Source organism: Eupeodes corollae, chromosome 3 (genome assembly GCF_945859685.1).
Source record: "Eupeodes corollae chromosome 3, idEupCoro1.1, whole genome shotgun sequence".
Classification (NCBI taxonomy): domain Eukaryota; kingdom Metazoa; phylum Arthropoda; class Insecta; order Diptera; family Syrphidae; genus Eupeodes; species Eupeodes corollae.
The window spans coordinates 107319559-107346357 of record NC_079149.1 but is presented as its reverse complement, the minus strand read 5'-3'; the positions used below and the strand labels follow the sequence as shown (position 1 = coordinate 107346357).

At 31.6% G+C, this 26799-nt stretch overlaps 2 protein-coding genes across 8 annotated transcripts in view; one reads left to right on the top strand and one right to left on the bottom strand.

The window, feature by feature from the left end:
* Positions 1 to 26799, top strand: part of LOC129948861 (bridge-like lipid transfer protein family member 1) — a 58112-nt gene that overhangs the window by 19130 nt on the left and 12183 nt on the right. For 3 of the 7 annotated variants that reach the window (XM_056059984.1, XM_056059983.1, XM_056059982.1), the window contains exons 7-28: positions 18 to 137; positions 198 to 446; positions 572 to 728; positions 809 to 1094; positions 1148 to 1339; positions 1401 to 1530; positions 1590 to 1795; positions 1872 to 2079; positions 2139 to 2404; positions 7445 to 7571; positions 7979 to 8074; positions 18680 to 19269; positions 22370 to 22508; positions 22565 to 22762; positions 22832 to 23564; positions 23625 to 23832; positions 23895 to 24075; positions 24134 to 24298; positions 24365 to 24614; positions 25558 to 25651; positions 25747 to 25850; positions 25922 to 26070. In XM_056059984.1, the coding sequence (XP_055915959.1) occupies positions 18 to 137; positions 198 to 446; positions 572 to 728; positions 809 to 1094; positions 1148 to 1339; positions 1401 to 1530; positions 1590 to 1795; positions 1872 to 2079; positions 2139 to 2404; positions 7445 to 7571; positions 7979 to 8074; positions 18680 to 19269; positions 22370 to 22508; positions 22565 to 22762; positions 22832 to 23564; positions 23625 to 23832; positions 23895 to 24075; positions 24134 to 24298; positions 24365 to 24614; positions 25558 to 25651; positions 25747 to 25850; positions 25922 to 26070 (4848 nt within the window). The remainder of the gene's footprint in view (positions 1 to 17; positions 138 to 197; positions 447 to 571; positions 729 to 808; positions 1095 to 1147; positions 1340 to 1400; positions 1531 to 1589; positions 1796 to 1871; positions 2080 to 2138; positions 2405 to 7444; positions 7572 to 7978; positions 8075 to 18679; positions 19270 to 22369; positions 22509 to 22564; positions 22763 to 22831; positions 23565 to 23624; positions 23833 to 23894; positions 24076 to 24133; positions 24299 to 24364; positions 24615 to 25557; positions 25652 to 25746; positions 25851 to 25921; positions 26071 to 26799) is intronic. The other 4 variants (XM_056059985.1, XM_056059986.1, XM_056059988.1 and 1 more) reach the window with 3 other exon arrangements.
* On the bottom strand, positions 19231 to 21721 carry LOC129948870 (uncharacterized). The gene is made up of 5 exons (XM_056060001.1): positions 21521 to 21721; positions 21312 to 21429; positions 21208 to 21254; positions 19535 to 19593; positions 19231 to 19470 (listed from the first exon to the last, which is right to left on the bottom strand). The coding sequence occupies exons 1-5, from the start codon at positions 21612 to 21614 to the stop codon at positions 19342 to 19344; spliced, it is 447 nt and encodes a 148-aa protein (XP_055915976.1). The 5' UTR covers positions 21615 to 21721; the 3' UTR covers positions 19231 to 19341.

Genomic DNA, 26799 nt, shown 5'->3' with positions numbered 1-26799 from the left:
TTAATATGTTTAAATAGGTTCGAGGACATGCAATGTTTAGTAATGAAGGATGTGCTCTTGACGAAGATACTCTTGAATACTCATGGTTGGTTGAGATTCAATTAGGCAAGCTATCAGGAAAACTTACTGTCCCACAGGTTTGTAGAAGATTCAAGAAATTAACTCAAAACATTGTCATAATTTGTATTCTCTTAAAGCTTGTTAATACCGTTGTTGGTTTGGAAACATTAATTCTCCTTGCTGTCGACCCAGAAAACTGTTTGAAGTCTCCAAAAACCGTTCGAAACTGTCACCATGGGGTACCAAGCAATCAATGCCCTCAAACCAAAGAAGAAAACAAATACAAATGTCCCTCAGCTGAGGACATTAAATACAAAATGACGAGAGTTTCAGTTGATGCTGTGGATGTTTATCTGATTGAAAGTGGAACTGCTTTGCATACTTGGGTAAGTTTTGGCCATTTCATGATCGAAGAAGATATTTTTTGTGTGCAAAAAAACTCATCCTAAAACAAATGGGAACTATTAAACCCGTTTTTGGGAATGTTATCTTTAATTAAAAATTCTTGTAGATCTCTCCAATTCGTTTGGCTACTTGTAATCTTCATGGCCAACGTGTAAAATCTGGAATTTCTGGTCTTCTTCCTTCGATACTTTTACGACTTTTTATGCTAAATACAGGATGTAATACAAGTATGGCTACATCGTACAGTAATACAAATACAGCAGGTCAGTAAAATTCACATTTCTGGAGCTTAAAATAACAGAAAAGAAAACATAAACTCTGAATGTTTTTTTTTTAACTTTAGGAAGTAATCGATCTGGAAAATATCGTAAAGACGATAGTAAAAGTGGTGCTAGCGAACCACAAATCAAACCAAAACGAAGTTCGAATTCATTTTCCCAACGACGTGATTCAAAAGAAGATGGTTCCCGAAAATTGCGAGATAGTTATTCAGATGTCAAACGATGTTCTGAATCGGAACTATTTGAGAATTGGTTAGAAGTTGGATGTACTTCATTAGGTCCAATTTTATTGGAAGGTGCATCTGCTTTACCAATTCCAGATCATAAATTACACATAGTTCAACATAAGTGAGCATTTTTCTTTCTCTGTGCGATTGTATCTTACTTTTTCTCTCTAATAGTTTCCTTCGAGAACACGATGTTAAATCAAAACGTCTTTGGTTCTTATGGTCGGGAAATAATGCTAGTACAGAGATTGCACGTTGTGGTTGCATTGGAGGATGTGCATTTTTCGGAAGTAATCGCAATGGAATGAAATTCTTCAAGCCATCAGCTCAAGATGTTCAGGATAACTATAACATTGCCAGATATCAGTAAGGCTCTTACTTTAAAATAAAAATGTAAAAATAAATCATTTATATTTTATTCCTGCAGCGTTATTGATAGTCCAAAAGATTATGGGTTCGGTGAGAGTATTCTGCATGAAGGACAATTAGTTTTCCATACACCGCCATATAGCTTACAAACGGTTTCTCTTTATGATAATTCTGATTTCACTGGAAAGGTGAGTTTTTCCTTAAAACTTTACATCGTCTAATTTAAACATATCCTTTTTTTTAATAGGGAAAACATTATCGTCCATCAATGGATGCTCGAAATGGTGGAAGTTTGAAAAAATCAGAAATTACAACCAAAGACATTGGATCGGGTAAATTTAAAGTAGCAGAAAAGCCAAACGATCTAAACGGTCGCAAATCACGTGAAAGTGTTGGATCACCAAATACACTCGAAAGAAGAAGTCAACGGTATTCATTCACCACAACCACTAGGTATATCGTTACCTAGAAAGTTGATTTATTCAGAAACAGGTGAACTAATATAGTTTTATTTTGTTTTTGTTTTAAGGCAAAATTCAGTTGAAGTTCCATATGCTCGACTATTAGACAGTCCATCGAAGAAAATCATGCGTCAAGAGTCAATTGAATCATCACATACCATGTCCCTTCGAAGAGGATCAGATTCTAAGACTCAAAGTTTAAGAGTTTCACCTCCAAAAACAAGTGTATCAGATTCACGATTAACTGGAGATGTTAATGTTGAAGATGAAATTGAGGTTAAATTCGTTTAAAAAAAAAGTAAATATTTGATTTGTATTGATTGTTTGTGTTGTAGATGCCTGAAGAAATGTCACATTCTGCACCTCATTCGCATCCACTTGAATTTGAAGTTGCAGACATACCAAGTCATCATACTGATTTAAGTGGTGATAGTTTGACACGTGAAGTACAGAGGACGATCTCTTTGACGTCGGAAAATCCATCGGAGATGTTTTTCTCAGCCGAAGAAGATATTTCGAATGTTATATCACAAGGATCGATGAAAAATCGTAATGGTTCGATTGTGTTCTCGGGAAAGAAACGTTTTTCTTCGGATTTGAGGTGAGTTTAAATTCAAGTTATTGTATTCTTGACATAAATAAAAAAACCGTTGAAGTTTGTCATAGAAAAGGATTGTTGAAAAGTAGATTTGTCTCATAAAATGTTCACTTCAGTAAAAGTTTTTTTAGATTAAAGTGAAGGTTCTCAAAATTACAAACTCTTTTCTAAGAACTCCGAAAGCTATCCTTTTTTAAAGATTTTTAAAGTACTAAGAATACCCTATTTTACATATTCCAAAATCTAATATTGCTTTTAAATGTTATTATGCTTGGGCTTTGTTTTATTTAAAAAAAAAATCTCCAGTGTTTTGTACAGATATGGACATTTAAATATAAACACCAACCAGAGTTTTAAAAATTAAATTTTGTATTAACTTAAAAAGATTTTTTTTTAAAGTTTGGTTTTCATTTTTATTTATTTGTCTTAAAAGTTAAATTAAATGCTTTAATTACAGTGTGATATCTTTTCGACATTGAGTCAAATAATCGGCAGCATCTGTCAATTGAAATATTGTACCACTCCTGTTGAACCATCCTCCACAGTTCGGCTTTATTTTTTTTGTTAAAAATTTCCCAACCACGAATTTTAAATCACCCTCAAAATGTTCTATGGGTACGCTGATTATTTGGTCTTTAAAATATTTTTGAGCGGATTTGGATGTGTGCTATGGGTCGTTGTCCTGCTGTAGAATACATTTGAGAGGGATGTTTTCGTCCACATAGGGAATCATTTTTATGATATTCACCTTCATATTTTGGTCCAAATCAAATGTATTGGTAAAACACCATACCAAGAAAATTAACCCCAAAGTATGATACTGCCGCCACCATTCTTGACCGTTTTCTAGAGTATTTGGGATTTAGTTCTTTCATAGGAAGCCTTCTAACGGTTCGTCTGCCATCGCTTCCGAACAAATGTATCTTTGTTTCGTCCATCCCAAAAAAAACATTCCTCCGCTTTTGCCTCCATTAGCCCTATCCAATCAAAATGATTGTGGGCGACGTTAAACCGCGTTGTTATATTTTTTTTCCTTAGAAAGGGCACCAATTTTGCGATCCTTCTGAACAAGTTAGCTTCAACAAGTCTTCTAAGAACAGTTTTGGAAGTTATTGGAAAATGTAGGTTGTTTTTTATTTTCCTCGAAGACTTGTAAGGATCTTTTTTTGAGGCGCAAATTATCTTTCAGTCTTCTCTTGGGATTGTTTTTCTTCGTTTTCCCCTCTGTTTTTTGGCTCTCAGCGGTCAAATTGCTTTTGCAATCAGCTTAAGAGATCTGCTAATTATTTTTCTTCACTTCGTAGAACTTAAATGACAGCTTACTCTTCTAGGGAACAATGATTGTTGTTTTCCTTAGCATTAACTGTAATACTATCAAAATAATTTAAATTTACTTCCTAAAGTCTGATAAAAGTAAAAAATATATTAAAAACTAATATTTTTGATATAAGTTAAATATTAAGGTCTGTGTTCCAATGTGTTTCTATTTTGTCTACCAAAAACACAGTCTTACTTAAGGAACGGTTCATCTCTAAACAATCAACAAGTATCCAAAAAAAAAAATAAAACCCATGTTATTTGGCATAAGAGAGTCTAACTTTTTTTAAATAATGGTTAAATTTACTTCTAATGCATGTTGTTGTTTTAATTTGGTTTTACTCCTAGCAACTGTCTATGTGTCTATTTTAATGTCAATATCTGTATATCTCTTCATTTAAGAGGTTGATCCGGGTTTAGATCAATAAACAACACAAGTGTTCCTTTAGGTCTGTTTACTTCTAACTGTGTAACTTTATAAGTTCAGTTGGGTTTAAGTTATTCCCAACGTTGTTTGACAGCAGTTATCATGTTGTTGTCACTTTTTGATGAAATGATTTTGTCGGACTTTCTCAAACCGTACTCCAGTACAAAACGAAAGGTTCTACGGACCTCAATATTTAATTGTTAATATGTCCCTTGATAATAATAATAAATGCATATGCGTTGATCTTGCTTATAAAAAATTTAACATTGCGTTCAGCTGAGAACACTTCTTTGTTATTTTATTAATAGTTTAGTATTTAATAAAAAATCAGCAGATTGAGGATAGTGCCAAAGACGTTTTTGGCTTTCAATCCAAATTTCATTTTATGATCAATTTCTTGAAGAATTCCGTCAGAAGTCCCATTTGGTTTTCCGTTTTTTCTTCAATAAGACTGGGGATATAGACTTAAATTATTGGATCTAAGTTCTTCCGAAGATGATGATGGAGATACACCTGGCTTAAAAAGTTTTCGAAAATTGATCTTCTCGGCAGGATTTTATTCCAGGCAGCCGTGACCGTCACTTCCCGGAATTCTTTTAAAAGATAATGGCGAACCCTCATCTTTATTAGAAAGCTATATTTTTGGCCACAGCATTGAATTGTATGCATTTTATTTCTTCTTGAAAAGCACACCGTTAAAAAAAAATACTATATCATCCAACAGTAGCTTAACAGTTTTTCGATGCGCCAAGAGCAACATTTTTAATAACCTAATACAAATTGCATATCCCGTCATAATGTTGTTAGCGGTCCAAAATGCGCCTCGAACCTTGAAAAAACAAGCCGAAGTCCTTCAAGAATTATGCTCATGCTTTAGTGTACTATTTTGACTATTCACTACATATCACAATCGTTTTATATTCTTTGTTCTCACAATAATACCTTTTACAAGTTACACCCACTAGGGGCGTTGAAAAAATAAGGAAAAAAGTTCAATCAATCTTTAATAATTTGTTATTTTTGGAAACAGTAGCTAATTAATTGATTTTGAAACCTTTAGTAGTTTTTGAATTTCAAGTATTTAAAAAAATATTCAGATTTGATATGTTGTAAATGTAGGTAGTCAATCCATTTATCCTTTCAGCTGAACAAAAACTACAAGCTAAAGTTATAGACAAGTCTTTTAAAGTGCAGTTTGTTACACTTTTTTGTTAACCACGAGGGGGGTATTATATTATTTAATATTATTAATTATTAAAACAAATTATAACAAAATTAACCAAGCGGCGGCTGCGTAGCGACAAATGACCACGCACGTAACGAATCGAGCAACTCGCACTCAACCGAGTACAAATGCAACACAAAGGTGAGAACAAAAGAAAGTGTAACTATACAACTCGTTAACGAAGCTGTAACCGTGGCTGCTCAGCTGGAAGAATTTTTTTGTAAATTGTAACAACGTTGATCTATTAATAAAACCAATCAAATTGTTACAATAGGAAATATTCTATTGCTAGTACCTACAGTGGGGTACGTTGCAATGAAAATGGGTGCCAGGAATTTTTTTTTAAACCGAAGAAAATTCCAAAACTCTTTGCGATGAGTGAGGCGGTTGAAAAAATACACAACCAACGTTTGGTTTTTGAATTTAAAATGTATTCTTTGCGAAACCGTGGGATTGAAGGTCCCTGGATTAAAACTTAAAAGTTAAAAATACAAAGAATGAATAAGTTAATCAAAACAAAGTAAAAAAATCAAATGACAAAAGAAAATGGGCTCTTAATTACGGACGTGATCGAAATATATATATATATACGAAAAGAACACATCAACAAAAGACATAAATTACTTATATTTTTCTTTGTCTTCCTTCCTTACCTCGAATCTCAATTCCTTTTTTTCAAATTCCTCGAACTTTTGACTATCCTCCTTCTTACTTTCCTTTTTTCTTCAAACAATTCGTCGAACCCCTTTTTTTCTATTTTACTGCTCGCTTGCTAGGTTCTTTCCAAAGTGCTTTCCAGGCTAATTTCCAACTATATTCTTCCTCCCTCGACCATTCCAGTCACACACAAATTCCTTCGTTTTCGTGATTGTCGGTTACAGAATCACCTGGAAGCTTTACGCTAATCAGGAAAGCCGTCGACTCAGAGAAACTTTACTTTCACACACACAAAAATTGTTTTCACAAGTTGTTGGATGAGTTTCCAAAACTTACCGAAATATAATGAACGAGCTCAGACCCCTTTCCAATTATCAAGCAAGATTAAAGAAAACAAAAATCGAGAAGAAGTCTTTAGGCATTTTCCTATTGATATTAATTTTACCCGCGAGATTCTAAGCGTGAATTTGTACAAAACATTAAGTTAAGCGACTTTAAAATGCGGTCTTAAAAACCCATTTTTTACATAAGGGATTAAGTGAATAAAGTAAATCTACTTTAAAAATTACAAACGTTAAAATATGTTGTTGTTGATGTTATTTAAGTAAGGGTCCGCCTGACCTCATACTTCTTCTGCTCATCCGCCGGCATTTTCAACCTTGTCGAAAGAACTCGTTCTAGTTCTTGATCACCTGCTTTTGTTGCTTTTGCCAAATAAAGGCTTGATACACCTGTAGTTGATGAGACTATGGTTGCCCTCAACTTATTTCCAGCCACATCTAAGGAACAAGAAAACCACCAAAGGCTGTTTTTTGCTGCGGTAAAATTTAAAATTTAAAAAAAACTTACTATATTACCTGTAAAGGCTTTTCTACTTACATAAATGTTAAGTTGTCTATGCCACGAATTTACTTTGCTTTGTTCTCTGCGAAAATTCAGTTTAATTTAATCAACAAAATACCAAAACCAAGAAAAAATTATGGGCCTTGATTTTGTGGAGTTAATATATAGTTTTTGTAGAATCATTTTTCAATTTTTGAAATATTCCCGAAATGTGTTGGACTTGGTTAAGAGAGTGCCAATATAATTGAATTCAATAATTATGTAAATTTTGGCTACGACGTTTTAGTTATGAGAGTACCAATTGAATAATCGCAGAATAAATAAATCAAATTTTTGCATTCGACATTTTTATTCTAGATTTTTTTATTTGAAGAGTTCGTAGTTAACCCGTTTAGATTAGAGCACTTTCCAGTAATAACAATCTTAAGGTTTTTTTTTTATTTTTTTGGCTTTCGACCTTGAGACCAGCAAAACCAAATAGCCTCCCAAAGCACTTAAATGCACTTAGTGATTTTTTTTTTTATATTCTCTTGATCTTTTTAAGAAAACTAATTTTTACCTTATAACTTTTTAGTATTGGAGCTCAAAACGAAGTCGGAGGTCTCACTCTATCGACATTCCGAAGTGATTTAGAAATCCATGCTCCTCCCGAGAGTAACAACAAAACTCTACCAAAACGACCTCAGAGCACAATGGAGTTGGTAAGTACTAACTTTCCCCAAAAAAAAACAATGGTTTAGCTTTTTTGTTTTTTCTTAATATATATTATATAAAATATAATTATTTAGCCAATATTGTTACTTTTACTTCTATTTAAAAAAAATCAAAACAAATCTTTCTTTCTCTATAAAAAAAAGAATAGCTCCAAAACATATCAAATCTGTTATACACATAAAAAATATCATTCAATTGGGTTTTAAGTTTTATTTTAATTGCATGCAAAATCATTCATTCATTTTCCCTCACTTTTATATCATTTTTCTTTTCAAATTTTATTTTTGATTTATGAAAGAAATATTTTATTTTATTTTCAACTTGAAAACAAAATAAAAAAAAAAAACAAAGTATGCAAAAAAGCAACAAAATCTTTTAATCATCAATTTCATAGAACGAAGACGTGAGACGCATTCATGGTCTTGCAACTCCACTTAGAAAACTAACAAATATCTCATCACGACCAGAGTTTCGCCATTTCGTACATGATGTGAGTAGAATTAGTTACAAAGAATTAAAAAACAAAACAATTTTTTTTTAACTAAAAGGAATAAGAAATAAATAGAAAAGATTAATTGTTTATCTTATTATATTGTTTGTTTTCTCTACAATCTCTATGTTTTGTTGTTGTTTTAATTTTTAAAATTTTTATTTAAAATCAAATAAGCTCTAATAATTCTATGTTATCTAATTCTATGTTTTTTTCTGTACTTTATTATTTTAATTATTGATATGTTTTTTGTGTGTTTAATTGGTCTTAATATTTGTTTAAGTCTTGTTTTTTTTTTTTGTCTCTGTTCCATGCTCTCAATAAGTTTTCTTTTTGATTTTGTTTTATTGATAAAAAAAAAGTTAGGAAAAACGCGCCTAGGATGAAAAAAAAATAAAAAACTAATTATATGCAAAATCTTTCTTACTTGGAATGTTTTAGAAGATAATGTCACACAAATTATGCTCGTTTTTTATGTTTTAAATTAATTTTAATTTATTTTATTTCTTATGTTTAATGTGATCATAAAAATACTAGAATTTTTTTTAAATATTTGTTGAATGTTTAGAATGAGACTCAGGTAGTGATAAACTCATTTGAAATGGATGTGCATGGATACATGGTTTCACGCAACCACGAATGGTTTTTTCAAAATTAAAGGTACAAAACAGTTTTTTTTGACAAGAAATATTGTTTTTTTTTCTACCCGCCTAAAATTGGAAATTCTTCTCCATAGCATTTTGATACAATAATATATAGGTATTATTCAAATGCCTTTTAACCAAGAGAAATATTTATAACAACAACGGTACCATTTTTTTAACTTAAATGTTTGGGATCGAGTACTTAAAAGTTCTCGGCGATAATCTCTTGGGGCATTATTTTTGGTTCACTATCATTTAACATTTAAGAAAATCGATATTTAGAAAATTCTAGGGTGGCCTAAGGCTTTTCATAAGGTTGCTTTTAATCTTTTAGGTTGAGGTGGTAACTTTTTTCGCCCACTTTTTTAAGTCCCATAATGAAGTTATTGTAATCGTTCCGATTTGTCGAATTGAACATTTTGACATTTTTCGACGTTTCAAGATGCCTAGAATCTAAAACCACACCTCGAATATTTTACGAGTAAAACATTGTTTACCCTCGAAAAAATTGTAATGAACGAAGAATTAATTTTTTGGCATCTTGTAAAATTTTGAGAAAAATCGAACAGACAGTTTTTTTGTTTGTAAAAAATAACCTAAAAAAGCATTACTAAAAGTTGGTAAAAATTGATTTTCGACTCGAATATCATACCAAAAAGTAAAGATATTGGCTTCAAACTAAAAAAAAAAACGTATACAAAATGTTTTTTTTTGTTATATTGTACGCGCACTCAATAGTAGGGGAGCCCAAGAAGGGATTTTGGGATTTACTACAGCGCGGAAGATTAATATACAGGGAGGTACCTAGTACTCCATTGAATACCTCCACCAAGTATTAGCCCCGTATATGTGGCCGCGCGTCAAGGATAAAGGATCAGATTAGTAAAAAAAATTGATCATCTGAAATTCTCGAGCGCGTAAGATTAAGGTAGGGTAAGTTAGTTATATGCTAAAAAGTGTATATTCCACTAATCTGACAATTTTCGATTGACGATAAGAAGTAGGCGGGTTACAAACTTGTAAAAAAAAACGTCATCTTGACTTTCTCGAGCGTGGCTAATTTTTGTTTGTTTTGAAGGTAATAATTCAACGTTCACAAATAATATATAATCTGACGATTTCCGTTAGCCGAAGTGAGGGGAGGTGCAATTTAAAAAAAATATTATTAAAAATGGTAAAAAAAATAATAAAAAAAAAACGGTGATACTTACAATTAAGATTTATACATTTTTTTAAAGCCAACATTCTGTTTTATTAGCCAGTTCTTAATTCAAGTCAGAACTATGCGTAGTTCTTGAAAAATTTAATTTTAAACTCAAAATTTGAGTAAAAATTTGAGTAAAAAAAATATTATTAAAAATGGAAAAAATAATTAAAAAATAACGGTGATACTTACAATTAAGATTTATACATTTTTTTTAAAGCCAACATTCTGTTTTATTACGTAGTTTTTAATTCAAGTCAGAACTATGCGTAGTTCTTGAAAAATTTAATTTTAAACTCAAAATTTGAGTAAAAAAAGTTAAAAAAAAAGGTTTAAAGTGTAATTTTTCAATACTTCAAGATTATCTACCATTGTTTTTATTTCAGAATTTATTGCTCTTATTTGTTTTTGATTAAAAACTGAAAACTAGATGATTTTATGTCTATTAGTTTTTGAGAAAATTGAAAATAACTACAACTACTATTTTAATAATTCTTTCTCTTTTTGCTTCAGTGGTCTTATTTTGATAGTAATAATAGTAGGTGTGAGTGTGGGTGTACGCCACACCGAGGTGTGTATGGGGGCATGCTGCCCCCTGCAACCCCCCTGCTTGGGCACACTATAGGATTTGGAGTGGGTCCAAGGTGCAGTATGTGCAAGGTGGGGAGGGTGAAAGGCGCGATGGATGCAAGATGGGGTGCATGCAAAGTTTCTTTTGCATTTAAATAAATAACTCATAAATAAAAGTTTTGTCCTTCAAAGAATATTATACTGTTTTCCTTGCATGCTATATTTTTAGCTCTTCAATTTGTTAAAAGATTTAAAAAAAAAAATCTTTCCATTGTCAGATTAGGCGAATCCCTCCAGATAATCGTCAGATTAAGAGACAACACGTTTAGGGTATATACATGAACCATACATATCAAAATCTGACGCGCTCGAGTATTTCAAAATGGCGATTTTTTTTTGCAAGTTCTAATAATGGCCGCGAGTTTGGGTCACACCCAAATCGTCAGATTATTACATAAGAGCTTTCTTTTAGGTTCACTTAAAGAACATCTGACGCGCGCGGTTAAATTTTTTTTTACCGTTTTCAAGCCTTACGTACGACCACCCCCACCATGGAAACGGTCAGATTAACATACGACCATACGTATGTTTTCAAAAATACGTAGAACATGATTCTATTAATATCTAACGCGCTCGAGTGTGTCCATGCAACAGTTTTTTTTTTTTACATTTTTGAAAACTTATAGCCGGTCCCCCCACCGATGAAAGCGTATATATGATATAACATTTTTTGTTCCTATCATCTAAGCTTCGCAATCCAATTGGTCTCTTTGACGCTCGAGTAAATCCCGATTTAGCATCCTGGGCTCCCCTACTACAAGGGGATATGAATTCCCTTATAATGACTATAAACAGTGCGAGGAATTAGGAAGGGAGGATAGCATTTGAAGGAGATACCGATTTACATTGCTTTTGAATGCCTGCACATTGTAATGAGTGGGAAATATTGAGTCTGGTTAAGTACGACCGAAATTAGGCTCAAAGCTAAAATGATGGGCATTCCTTAGAGAACGAGTATTACGGTTGAATTCGGTTGAGGGGAGGAATGCAACTGGTTATTTCATTAGAGCATTGCTTATGGAAGTAGCGATACAATAATAAGAGACATAAAACCTTACGACAGTGCTCGAGAGATGCAAAATTTTCAGTCAACGGTCACCTATAATTTTAGAGCTCTCTTTTGAATTATGTCCAAGAGACTTAGGTGCACCTGTCCAAATATGGGAATTATACAGTCAGTTTTTTTCATACAAATTAAGATCTATACAAAGTATTACACAAAATCAGTTGATGTTCAATTCTCGATATCTCGTAAAGAATGAATTTATTGTCTTCAAAATGATTTAATTCTGTGCCAAAAATTTGTTAAAATTGGTTTTCGATTAAAAATCTCGTCAACAAATACACAAATCAAATTTATTTTATCATATTTAAAATATTGCTTAGTTGATTTTTTAGAAAAAATAAAAAACGATACCTACAAAAACATCAAAACATTTTTTGAGAAATAATTTTTGACTCAAATATTAGGAGAACAAAGAAAGTTATTGACTTCAAACTTAGCTTTTAGACAAATCGACAGACGGACACGAATAAAAAGTTATCAATTCTTTTGATGGATTTCTAATACTCCATTTCTCTTAATTCTTTCGAGGTGTTTCTACTACTCCGGGAGCAACATTCGTCGATTAATATGCAAAATTAACAAAAAAAAAAACTAAGAAAGTCGTGTTTTAGCTCAGTTTCAGCTGAACTCATTTTTGAACTAGTTTACTTCTGAGCTTTTCGAGGCTATCGTGAATAAAATTTCCCACTAAATGTTTCCCATCTTAAAAAATTAAGAACTTGAATAGTATCAAAAGTGTCCCCTGAAACTTGCTGAAATCAATAATTTAGTGTCTGAGTGACCTGAGCTCCCATTTTATTCAATGAGATTGTACTAACAAGAGGGACAAGTTATGGACGTTTCCAAATTTGGTACATTTAAACAATTCCAAATACATTTTTTTCGCGATAGCCCCTATTAGTTCCGGGGTGAAATAGGCTAAGGTGATTTGTAATAGATGAAAAATTTGGTCTGCGTAAGGTGATTGCCGCTTGTGACAATTTGTGACTTTTACTTGTGACAGCTATTTTTGTATCATATCTATATTGGAGGGTTCTCCATTCGGTTTGTTAGTTTTCGTATATTTTCATACAAAATAAACGTTTTTGTGTCTGTGATATTATTTTTTAGAAACAGAAATGATAAAAGTGAAATTAATAACAGCAGACAAGTTTTCTGAGTGTGAATCAGCGAAAAAATAAATATATTTCATCTACCAAATGCAATTTAAGGGATGGAATCGGCTAAGGTGATTGTTGATGAATGACAGTCAATAATCGAATTTGATCTATGTAAGGTTATAATCAAATTGATACCTAAAAAGCTATCACAACAAAAATATGATAGTCATTTTCCTACAAACAATTCTTTTTTGAGTAGAGCTACCAGACGCTTACAAAAAACTACTTTTTTAAGGTACAAAAACACATTCTTGTGACGGACAAAGCTTACGACATTCGAAAAAGCACAAGAAAAGTAAGAATGTTATTAAAACACAGACAATGTAAAACTTTTATTTAGATATTTCATAGAAATTATTTTAAAACTGGACCACAGCAAGAATGAATTATGACAATTATATTCTGAAATTTTTCAGTCGAATTGAATTGAATCAGCTTACACATTCCGGAAACTGAGTGATAGGCAATTTGACTATACAAAATTTGTAGTCAACTATCACCTGCGTCGATTCCACCCAAGCTTTCGTTTTTATCTAAATGACTGTTCTTAAATTTAATAGATTTCTGGAAATTTGATCGGGTAACAAAAGAGAATTTTTATATATCCTTCGGCGTCTGGATTTGCAATCCACCCATACTTCACCTACCCTTCAGTTAGATATGACTTTTCAATTCTAAAATTATAATATTTGTTCTTTACAAAATTCGACATCGCGTTCGCAGAAAAATTGAAATTAAAAAGAAAAAAACAGAGATAATTCTTGGGTGGAATCGGCTAAAGTGATAGTTGACTATCATTTTTTGGAAAAAGAAATTGACTATCATTTTCATTCCGTCTGTGTAAGATCTTTGTATATGAAAACCATAGTAGTATATGAAAACCATAGGGCGCCATCTACATATATTTTGTGGACGTCTAGCGAAGACATTCATGGAAAAATCAATTGCAGTCGGGAGACTTGCAAATGTTATAATTTGAAATAGAGAAAGACTATAGTGAATTAACGAAAATCTGAGTGTGAGAGGAATACACATTTGTTTCTTTGTGTCTGTATTTTAGTTTGGTTATATTTTTACATACGCAAAACGGTAGACTTTCTACACAAAGATGATAAGACAAAAGCAGGTGAATTGCGATTTCGTGTAGGAATTTTATATTCTTGGTTGAGATTTTATATTTTTGATGATTTGAGGATTGTATTAGGAAATTATAACTTGAACTATTATAGGCAAGTAAATATGTAGGTATTGTATTGTTATGAAATAACAGATAATAAATATTATTTTTTTTTAAATCAGCCTAAACCTTTCATACAGTTTGTTTTCAAATCGAGGATAAAGAAGTTTAAATCTTCAGAGTCTTAGAACGATGTTTTTTTTTAGTAAATAAATTTGTTGACTTATACTAAACGCAATTAAAAAGCTGGTTACACAATTATTGACTGCTTATAGTGAAATAAAATATTTTGATGCATGTTAAATTTTGTACACATATAAAAAGATAGTAAATATACCTAACTATTTATCGCATAATTTAAGGAAATTTTAGCTTTGACGTTTTTTAAGGGTTGTGATTTTTCAAATGGGATGAGGTAGTTTTAAAATCTTTTGCAAAATTAATACAAATCATTGAGTTTATAAAGTAGGTAGTTATAACTTCCGATCAAAAAAGTGTTTTAAGGACAAATTTTGAGACATAGCTTTACTTAAGTTCTTCTGATGTTATGCTATATGTAGGTATTTTTTTATAATCTATGTACAATATTAAGTTATCAAGGATGTAAGGAAATACTTTCTTTTATTTTAGTAAACCTACCCTGGCTCATTTTTGAACTTGCATAAACTTTGTTTGGATCTTTATTTTTAGAGAGATACATTAATTGGATGACTTTGTCTCAGTCTTAAGATATCTAAATTTAAGCAAATGCTATTTTTTTCTGTCAGAGCAAAGTTTTTAAATTTGGGGTAATTTTTCTATAAATTACAAAGTTTTACTACTGTTTTAAAATATATTTTATATATATAATAAAATTACACTGCAAGAGAAATTTACGAAAAAATAAACATTTAATGATAACCCGAGATTGGTAATGTTGAAAAGGCAGTTTTAAGCTTTAATTGTCAAAGGCTGTGAACAAAATAGGAGAGTGCGATACCTTGGCCGCCAAGATTTGGTCAAAAGCGTGCACTTTTGATTATGGAAATAGGGTTTTATTTCTCTTTGTGTAGTAAGTAGAGGCAATTTTAAAAGTAATGATTTAAATTGAAAAAAATCCTATACCTAGTCTATTTAAAAATATTTACTATTTTTTAGGATTAAAAAATGTACCTGTTAAAAAATGTAAATGCCTTATGAATGTAAATAAAAACAAAAATCGGTAAAAGATCCTTAACAGCTGATTTAAGCATACAAAAAGTTCATTCATTCCATTGATATGAAGAAAAAACAAAAACAAATTCATCGACCTTCATATGGAAGCTTTGTATATGAAAACATATACCTACAAGGATAGACTCAAATAGAATGAAGCAAATTGTGTAGACATTTTGGGTTTAAAATTAAATATCTCCCCTATTCTGCTGGCTGCTTATGGAAATGGAAAAAATATTTTTCTCTCGCTCCCCCGAAATGTCTCCACTATCGATACTACCGCCAACGACTCGGCATCCGGTCGCCCTAAACATTTCTGCTCATGAGAGTTTTATAGTTTTCATATACAATGGTAAGATGATTCAACTCAATTCAAAACGATTGAACGATTTAAGATTCAAATTGTCCAAATTCATTGTTGCCTTAGTGAAATTTTAAATTGATTCCTATAAAATATTTAAATAAAAGTATCAAATTGGTGTGTTTGAATAAAATTCTTACTTTTCTTGCTTTTTTCGAATGTCGTAAAATTTGTCAGTCACAGGATTTTTTTTTAACGAAACAAAGTGAACTAAGAAACTTTTCCAGTCGTTTGTTAAGCTTCTGGTAGCTCTATTCCGATTAAGCAAATTTGTTTGAAAATGGCCGCATTCACAAAGCTATTGACTACGAAGTCAAAATTCAACTAGCTTTGTTAATGCAAAACTACACTACAAAGCTCGTCAATCCGGGAATGTCATATTAATGGCAAATACAAACATATAAAATAAGAAACATTTGTGTTTTCAGAACTTATTTTTTTTCTTTTTAAATTTAATAAAACCAAATAAAAGTTCTTGTGTTCTTACCGATCACATGATTGTAAAACGTCAAAACCAGTGTGCTCTTACTTTGTAGCCGAAATTTTTGCACTACGTCGGAGGGGAAATTTCAACTAATTTTGTAGTAAGATTTAGCCAATTAGAATCCCTTGACTACGTAGCCACTAGCATTGTGAATGCGACCAATGACTATCGCATTTTTGTTTTGTTAGCGTTTTTAATTATCAATTTTACTGTCACCTTACGTATGTCAAATTCGATAATTTTGATTGTTATTTATCAACAATCATCTTAGCCGAATCCACGACTGAATTAAATGTTTTTCGTCTTAAGCGATGGCATATTTTGGATACATTTTTTGTCAGTTTACCCAGATAGAAAATTAAAGTTGATCACAAACGATGCTAACAAATGACCAATGGCAGGAGTCCTTCGTCCCATGTTGAAATGTAAAGTATGTTTTTTTTTTCTATCAGATAAAAACATACTAACGTTCTGGATAGTTTTTTTTTAATTAAAACATTTACTCCACTTTCCAAGTGAAAAGTTTCAATTTTGGTGTGCTATACATTTTAGAACAGTTTAAAAACAATGACGCTAACTTCCTGAATATGGCAGGAGATAAAAAACGAATATGTGCTGCAAATAAATTCGTTGGGGTGGATTATTTTTGAAGTAGTTTCTAAATGATCTTAGGTTATGTTTCTAATTAAACATAAATATTAACAAAACAACAAACCAACTTCAATTACACGTAAACAAAATCGCTTTCTTAGAATTTACTTTTTGTTCGGTTTTAACTTCCCATAGGAAGTTATTGTAATGGGTCCGATTTGTCGAGTTGGAAATGTTGATATTTTTCGACGTTTCAAAGTCCCATAGCTCAAGAACCAAAGAGATATCGACTTCAAATAAATTTTGTTATACAAATCTCAAGAAAATTGCGTGCGTGTTTTTTTTTTTTACAAAACAACATCCAATTAACGTTTTTTTATAAATATAAGAAAATTAACAAAAGTTGGTAAAAATTGATTTTCGACTTAAATATCTTTGCAAAACTTTGAGATATTGGCTTTAAACTTTCAACATTCAGTAAAATTTTGAGAAAAATGGAATTGGCATTTTTTTATAGAAAATAAAAACCTAACAAAATTAATAAAAGTTGATAAAAACAGACTCAATTACCTTTTCAAAAATTAAAAATATTAGCTTCAAACTAATTTTATCGTATATTAAATATTGTTTTAAACATTCGATACAATTTTGAGAAAAATCGAATTGTCAGTTTTTTAACAAAAAATAAAAACTTTAAAAAAATTAATAAAAGCTGATAATATATCTTTTCAAAAATTTAAGATATAAGTTTCAAATTAATTTTATTTGATAAAAAATATTGTTTTCAACATTCAGTAATTTTTGTATACAAATCTAACAGTCAGTTTTTTCATAAAAAAATAGTACGCAAAATTGGTAAAAATTGATGTTCAGTTCTTGATATCTCGTGAATAATAGAAAACATTGTCTTCAAATTATTTTCATTAATCCAGTTTGTATTTTTTCATATAAAAACTTTTAAAAAATGCTACTAAAATTGGTAAAAATTGTTGTTTTACTAAAAATCCCTCTAACAAAAATAGATTTTGAAACCAAACTATTTTATCATATGCAAAAAAAATGTTTGGTAGTTTTAAAATTTTTAATAATAATGACAACTTTTTACACAACACGAAAACCTACAAACCTTTTAAGTAAGACAAATCCACAGACGGGATTGGAAGTTATCAGTGTGGGCCTTTTTTTCAAGATTAGGAGTGTTTTATAACTTCGAGCTTAATTTAAGAACCGTGCCTTAGTTTAAAATATATATTGCTTGTGCGGAATCGGATATTGTGAGATGAATGCCCAATGTTACCCAAATAAAATGTCTTTCCATTTGTTTTATAATAGTAAGGTTGCCAAGTGTGTGCAAACATGTAAAAAGTCGCAACAAAATTATTTCGTTTTAGGTGGAAATTTTTCTTTTAATTTTAACTCAAACCAAAAAAGACCTTAATTAATTTTTATAACTTTTAACTTACCTAGTTTTCAAACTGTACAAATCTGGTTTCGACTTCGAAATCCGAAGAAATACTTCACAAACGAATTACAATAAGAGGTTGCATGATGGTGATACGTCACTTTATTTAACTAAATTTGAAAATAACATTTAACTGGTCCGTAGTACAAAAATTAAAATTAAAATACTATGAATCCGTATTTTGATATTTAATAGATCAACACGAAAAATCATCATCACTTTTCTCTGAATATACACAACCCATCCCAATCATCCATTTCAAGTCCTAACGCTTCTTATAATAATTATTTTTAAATCTCTCCTACACTACACCTACCTTTAGTCTGTTGCATGTTTATACTTTAGATTTAATGTAACCCTTCTATATGTAAATTCATATTTTCATTTATGTACAAAATTCATTCCATTTCAGACAAAAATATACAAAATTTCTCCTTACCTTTACTTAAAAATTGGTCAATCTATAAAAATCCTTTGCACCTTTTTACAGCTTCTAATTATGTCTTATGTGGCTGATGGGCTTAATTTAGTTTTGCTATCAATTCCTTTATTTTGTATATTTTCCTACATCTGAGCAATAAAATAAAATTAACGTTAAACAAAACACAAATTATATTAAAAATAATCTCTAGATATCCAAACAGGTTGATTCACGTGCCTCTTCTTCGGAGACTCCATCATTGTCGTCGAATTCGTTTATTTCAGCAATGTCCTCACAAGAAGATGTCGCTCTTATAAATCTTCACATGCAAGTGAATCGTCCCATCATCGATTCACCACTCCTGATGGCAAGTTATCTAAATCATTTGTCACAAGTGAAATGTTTCAATTGGACAGCCTGTTCATTTCCTTCGGGCCCTGATGTTTTTTCGACACCATTGTTCCATGAGAACGAAGAAGGTGGCTTGACTTATATTGGAAGTAAAATGATACCACATTTTGATTTGTACTCAAGTTGGAAAGAAATCAAAGTTGTGCCTCGATATGAGAATTCGTCGGGTAGTAGCAGTTCGACAACTTTTATTGGAGGACCCAAAAGCCATCCATGGGATCCAAGTGTGTTGCTTAAGGAGGAGGAAAATGAGAAGTCAACAAATGGCTTCGACGATGGTGAATTTATGAGTTTGCAGACAGAATCAGCATCGTGTACATCGGTGGTAGCGAGATTGAAAGGACAAGTGAATGTATTTTTGACACCTCTTATGCTCGAAGGATTACAAAGGTGAGTTTTATTTTTATTTAAAATATATTTTGAAATTAATTAACAAAATTTGAATTAGTTAATATTCTTTCTTTAGTCTCGTTTTACTCGAATAAGAGGTTTATCTTTTTCTTCTCCTTGATTCGGTTGGTCAATGATGTTTGGAAAAGATTCTTCAAGTTGTCGAATGTATCCTTGATTCACATTGTTGGAAATTAAGCTCTAAACAAACAAAAATACAATTCTCAAATATTAATTATCGCCAATAGGTTTATTTAAAACCTACATTCTCGTTTTGTTTAGCAGAAGTATCAGAACTTTCACGTTTGTATCTTGACTGTTCATCTAAAGAAAAATAAACATAAAAATGTATCAATACTTTTAAAAAGATTAACTGAAAGATGTGCAATTAAATTGACCAAACACTGTTTATATTTTTACATATATGGAGTTTCATAAATAAAAGGTGCCAGGTGACGACCACGGCTACGGGTGCAGAACCATATCCTTTTTATGAAATTTCTCTTGATCAATTAAAACATTTTATTCGCAGTCGAAATAGTGCTGCTGCACAAACAAAACAATACTTTTTTAAAGGATCAAGATTTCATTGAATTTGAATCTCGATCTTTGAATCTTTTTTTATCATATCAGGTTTTTTAAAGTGAGTGTCATTAATATTCAGTTTTTATTCTTAAACATACTTTTGGTGTTTTTTTTTTGTAGTAAAAGTTGAATTTAGGTTTATTATTTGGTTATTTTATAAATTAGTATATTATTCCCTAAATATTTCATTAAACAAATTTTTAGTCACCATAATAAAAATTGTATTTATTGAAAAAAAAGAAATATTTTGGGCGTTATGACATTTCTAAATATAAACGTTATGACATTAAACGCTTTGTGACTTTTTCTTATTGAATTTTGTTACCACGGTTCTCTGTTTAGGCTTTATAACACTTAATGAGACATAAGAAACAATACAAATCACAATCCTAGTAATGCCAAAAATAAATGTCACAAAGCTCAACCCCTACGTCATAAAAAACACAAAATCAAATTTCAAAATCCTTTGGGCAAAATAACAACTAAAAATTTGGTATTTCTCTTATTTAAAGTTTATTTAGGCGTTACGACATTCGCTTAAGGTTTTTTGCGATTTTTTTTAACTTTTTAAGTTTTAGGACCAATTTTGGGCTTGACGACTTTTTAGGATTTGAGAATTATGGTTTTGGGCAAAAAGACCTAATGCAGATTTTTAAATTACACGAACCAAATCATTAGCACAAGCAAAATAGTTGTATTAATTTTTCCTTACAGAATTTCACCCCAATTCTATCACGATCTTATCGTATTCGGACACTTGTAAATCCCAAAAAAAAACAGACTATCACCAAATTTTGCGCTACTATTTTTTTTTTCGATATTTATATTTTTCTTAAATCAACTCACTGTCATCATTTAGGTGAGCCGATTTTATTAGTTTCTTGTACATACCTTGGAAAAATCTCCTTAATTCTGTTAAAGGAAAATTATGTTTTTAAGTGTATTTCCGGGAGAGACACTAAAACTATTTAAAAGAGTCAAAAATGCAGTTTTAAATATCCTGGCCATAACTCAATTTTGATGGTAATTTAATTTTAGTCTTTGTTAAATTGAACCTTACGAGCATTGGAATTATTTTGATACTTTCAACAGAATTACTCGTGGTTATGACTGTCATGATTTAATTTCTGCATGTGCCACTTAAAAAAAAGAAGGATTTTATGGACACTGCCTCTTTTACAAAGTTTTAAGAAATCCTAGAAAACTAATAATTCTCATGAAAACCATCATAGTACCACAAAATGTATTTATTTAATTTTTAAAAGAATTAACTTTAGTCAAAAAGTTGATAATTTGAAATTGTTTCGTAATATTTGTTAACCAAAGTTATGTAACAAGCGTAAAGAACCTTACCTGACCTTTCCTGTCGTGATTTGAATTCATTTTCATCACTTATTGAACTAAAAAAAAACGCAAATATTATATATTTTTTAAATCTAAATAATTTTCTCTCTTACGTTTCTTGGCTAAGAACATCAATAAGTTTACTTAAATTATTTAAGTCATCAAACGAAAGTTCACTCAGTGCATATGATATTTCATCGTCACTCAAAGAACCAATATTGGTAGGAGTATCTAAATGATGACGAAAATTATATTTTTCTTTAATAACAAAGCTGAACTAATAAAAAGCCTTAAAATATGTTTATAAGCAATACAAACTTACCAATTGCTTGGTTATTTTCTTTAGAAAACGTCATTAGAATCGGAGGTAACAGAAGCCAAATTATGATTAAAAAATGTTTGTTTTCAAAAGACATCTTTAATTGTTTAAGAAATATATTTGTCTAGTTCTCAAAAAAATATGTGATCGTTCTAACAAAGCTTTGTTCAAAAAAAGTTTATTTTTGTATGAAAGTAGAAACAAACGAATTTGATATCACTTCAAAGCTTTAAAATTTGAAAAAGAAAACACAGCCCAAGTGAACGCATTTATTTTTAAACCGACGGACGGATCTAAAACCGCTGAACTACACTTATGTATGTCCCTCACTTATGTGCTAGGACTGTACCGTGTTCCAGACTGAACTTGTGGTTTTCTCAACTTGTTTCCAATTCCCAAATAGCCCTACGAGTAACTGTCAATCATCTCTTACGAAGTTCCAACATTCACATCTGTTGGATTCCTGGAAGTAGAAAAATTCCAAGAAAATGCAAGAGCTGACGAACTTGCAAAAAATTTAATAACTTGTCCTTCTATATCACGGAGGCAAAGGCTTCGGATAGGAGGCTTCTGCTGCAAAGATGAAATTATTAGCTCAAACGCTTCATTAAGAGATTCGTATAGTTTTAAGAGAACTGATGATTTTGAGATCTTTGGGTGCTGGCTTTTTAGCCAGAAGCCACTTTTACTTAACATAACTTATCCTACCAAAATAAAATGACAACTGACCTTGTTTCCATGTAAAGACAGAAAACTCAACCATTTATTGTAAAATATGCTTAAAAAACTGTGCCCCTATTTTTACCATAAATTGTTACTTCTCTTCTAACACGTCGTACATTTATTTTGCAGAATGATTGAAGCAACAATTCCCACAATATCCTCAATGCATCTTCTATCCGTCGTTAACTTCATCCATTCATCTTGTATTGGAAAAGTTAAAAATGACAACATTTTAAAACGTGATCAAAGTCTAAGCTATTGGTCACAGGTAAGACAAATAAAATTTAAAAAACTGTATTTTATTTTGCATATTTACCCTCCCAGGTTCATTCTAATTCCAAGCGTTCGACAACGGAAAGGAATCTTCTTGGACCAGGAGATTCATTTTTAAGTGATGTCTATGAAGAGAGTATCTCTACAAAGACACAAGGTTTAATTGTATTGCCAAAAGTCAGTATCACTTTACTTCAATCGTCAATTATTGAAGAAGTGATATCTGTTGCGGCATTAGATAATGTACAGGTTAGTAGAAAAAAAAATCATATCTCATAAAAGGACACTTCAAGATTATTAAATGCATGTCTCCAATAGGATCTAAGTTGTGTGTCACTGTTGACCTTCTATATCGAAGGAGTTTCAACGAAGTTCCATTTGGGCAAGACTACAAGAGCGTCAATGCATAATGTTTACATTCAACAAACTGTACGATCTGGAAGTAGTAATAAAAAGGGTGGAATTATGAAGGGAACACGAGCTCTATTGGCTCAGTTGTCATCCCAGACACGTCCTGATAATATTCAAGGTGAACCTATCCTCATCGAAACATCTGAGAAACAACTAGAAGAATTGGTGATAACTCTTGACATTGGTCGTGCTCATGCTCAGTTGAGACGGCTGAAGACCGAATGTATTCTACCCCTGGAATCACCTGTCATAGTCACAGCAATACCAGAACACAAAAGCAAAGCTATGTTTGACTGCTTAAAAATGCCCGAAAATACCGGAATTGATAGTATTGGATTTATTATGTTTGAATGTGGCCTAGAAGGTGTGGGCGTGAAAATTGTAAAGAGATCGCATTTTGAGAAATCCGAAAACACCAAAGAAGACATTGATATGCGAAATCAAGCTTCTGGAGTGACGAACTTGAATTTGAATGACTTTGTTGGTACATCAGCGGCAACAGTCACAGCTGATTCATCAAATTCAAAGGCAGAATCAGCTTGGAGGTTGATTACAAAGAAACCACCAACTCCAAAGACACCGAAAGAGAAATTCGCTCATGCTCTGGAGAACATCATAATCCCAGATCGAGAGGGTGCAGGTGAGATTTTAAAAGAAATGTAGGGTTTTTGTTTTGTACTTGATTCGTATGTATTTTTAGATACAAGTCGTCCTAAGGCAGGTCCAAAGCCCAATGACGAAGATGTAGAAAAAGGAAAGGGAAAGAAACCTGAGCAATTTGATAAAGTTGCTCCAAATGTTAAGGAACAAGACAAAACCTCGTCTTGTGTGATTGATCTTAAATCCGTTTGGTTCAATTTTGCTGCTCCACCCTGTGTACCGATCACCAGAAAGATAGATTTTACAAGGTTTGTAAAACTTGATGAATATTGAGCCAAGAATTATATTTATTTATGTTATCCCTTTCTAGACTGGATTGGAACTTACTGAGCACAGCTTCGCCAGCAATCACCGCCTGGATGAATCCCAGCAACCGTTTGGCTATAAAAATTGTGTCTCTTACAAGAGCGCTTCACACCCGGCACACTTCTGTTGCAGCTTGTCTTATGGCTGATGCTCTGGAAAACGAAAAAATCCGAAAGATTAAAAAGGTAGGGCTTGTAAAGTTGGAAATTGAAGATATTCTAACCATTTTTTTGAACTTTTCAGAGTCGTTATTCAAGCAACTACACCCTCTTGTCGAAGACCCTTCAAGAAGATCCCAGCTGTCAGTTGTGTACAATTATGCAAAAGTTGGTCCTTGATGAAGGAGTGCAAAAGATCGAACACATATTCAAACAAGGCGATATTCCACATCTCAATACTCTGAGACAGGCAAGAAATTCTTTAAAAATTTCCCACTGTAGACAAAGGTTATTGTTCTTAAATTTAATTTTTCAGGGAATCATTGTTCTAAGCCGCCAGTGGAAGAATACTCTGTACAATCCAATTCTATTCGAACATCAGTACAAAAACAAACTTGCACGTCCAACAAATGTTACCTTTTCATTTGCTCAAACCGAAGAAGAATGCGATGAAGGCGAGTGCGAGGGTGAAGCAGAATTGGGTGCTTATAACACGGCTGGAGATAATCCAGAAGAGAGTGAGAATGCTTTATTACTTGGGCAAGCACAGCATCGAACTCATATTGGTATTTTTTGATTAACGCCTTCCTTCATTTGTATCTAAAGAGAGCATAAGAGAGAGAGTGCTTAAAAAAAAAAGAAAAAAAATATCTATGACCTCCCAACTCTCAATTGTAGCACATTTCAGCTTGGTTTTTATTCTACTAATATTTTTTTTAATAACAATTTGGTTTATATATTTATATTTTTGTACAACAAGTCAAGAGAGCGAAGGGAACTAAGAGAGGAGGAAGAGAGAAGTTGATTTGTGTGTTTTGTATATGCTGTGTGATTTGATTAGCTTTTAAGAGAACAATTTTATTTTTGTTTTACTTTTTTCTGTTGGTTTTCAATTTTCGAATTAACTATCCTTGCGTCCAACACCACATTAAAGTCTCTGCTAAATTTTTTGTATTTTGAAGTTTCTCACATTGATCATTATTCCAAAATGAGTTTGTTTTTTTTTCCATGTTCATCACACTCTTGGTTGAGCACAAATTCACCCAAACTTTTTTGAAAATTCAATGCACTACTAGCAAATGAAGATGAAGAAGAAGACGAAGAGGGCAGAAACACATTGACTAGGCACACAAGTCGATAAAGTTATCACGCTATTATATTGGCTTATGGGTTTTGTACATTTTGTTTATTCTTTTTTCTTTGTCGTCTGTCGATCGACTTTTGTGTGTAGGATGTGTTTCTGCTTCTGTTATTTTTGTTTTGTCTAAAAACCTTAATTTAAAAAGCGTAACAAAGACAAACAAAATAATTTTTAAGGCAATAAAATTTGTGTGTATTTTTTTTATAATTTTTGGTTGAAATGTGCTTACATGACAATATAAGAAAAAAAATATCTATAAATATAGTCTATCGAACTTTGAGCTTTTCCCAAGACCTCTGCAATGCTTAAATATTCTTATGTCGTTTTTTTTTTCGTTTGTTTTCTTCCCCCCGTGCACAATAATTTAGATTCCTCACAATTTGGATTAGGATTCCCGAATGAAGCTGCAAATGTACAGAATTCTGCATCAACATCACCGCATTTACAACCGTCTCGAAAAGGGTGGGTACATTATTAAATTTTGGGATAAAATGGAGATTATCTAATTGGATTGGGTTACAAAATTTGTGTATTATAATTGTATTTTTGAATTTTAGACATTTAAAATCGTCAAACTTTTCACATGGAAATTCTTCTCGCTCTAGCATACAAATGCTTCCAATTATTTCGGGATTAGTTGAAAAACAAGTACCGGAAATTGGTAAATATTACAACAAAAAATATATAATTTTACATTATAAACGGTATTTATGTATAATTCTATGTGTGAAGAATATGGAACATTGCAAGAAGGATCATTGAGCTCTACGAATTCTGTCAATAAATTTTGGTCAGGAGCCGAAAATCAAAAGGAAGATCTTTACTTCTGGATGGCAAAACAGCAGGAAATAAAGAAAAAGTTAGATGGTTTGTCGGATAAGGTAAGTTACTTGGGTATATTGATACAGTTGGTAGAAAACTATTTATAGACGAATTTGATTGTTATTGAAAAATCTTTGTTATCTAAGAGTCTTATCCCTGATTTTTTCTCATAAAAGGTACACATTTAACTTTCCAACTTAATAAATTAAATATTTTGTTTGGAAGCAATTTTTTTCTGAATGAATTAAATTGCAACCTAAAGGTCTATATCCCTTCAAGATTTGTATGAGGTTCTCATTTTATAATTCTATCTCAAGTTTGTTTCTTTGATAAACTTGAGTATTTTGGACATCATCAGAGAGGAGAATGTCTAAGAATACTTATCGACTTTGTAATACAAAGTGCATATACAGTCAGTTTTTTTTTATAATTAGCGAACACTAAAAGGGTTTTGTATATCTTTAAAATGCCAAACGCACAGTGCGAGCATTAGGAAAAGCGGAAAGGGTTGGATGGAAGGTGTCGGTGTACATTGATTTTGAATTCCTGAACATTGCAATGATAGGGAAAGATAGAGCGTCTTAAGGCATTCCACATTCGCGTAGTAAGGCTAAAAAATGAATCTGTTCTTCATAGTATGGCCAAAGTTGAGCTCAAGGGTAAACTGATGGGCATTCCTAGAAGCGCGGGTATTAAGGTTAAATTGTTTAAGGGGAGGAATGCAACTGGATATTTCACTAGAGCATAGTCCGTTAAAATAACGGTAAAAAAGCGTGAGACAAGAAACT

What these genes read in the sequence shown, in the direction of transcription:
- LOC129948870 (XM_056060001.1), bottom strand. Translation starts at nt 21,614, where the DNA reads ATGTCTTTTGAAAACAAACATTTTTTAATCATAATTTGGCTTCTGTTA. An exon ending in AGAAAATAACCAAGCAATTG is followed by an intron (nt 21,430 to 21,520) that starts GTAAGTTTGTAT and finishes GTCATCATTTAG; the next exon opens with ATACTCCTACCAATATTGGT. An exon ending in ATCACGACAGGAAAGGTCAG is followed by an intron (nt 19,594 to 21,207) that starts GTAAGGTTCTTT and finishes ATTTTTCTTTAG; the next exon opens with ATGAACAGTCAAGATACAAA.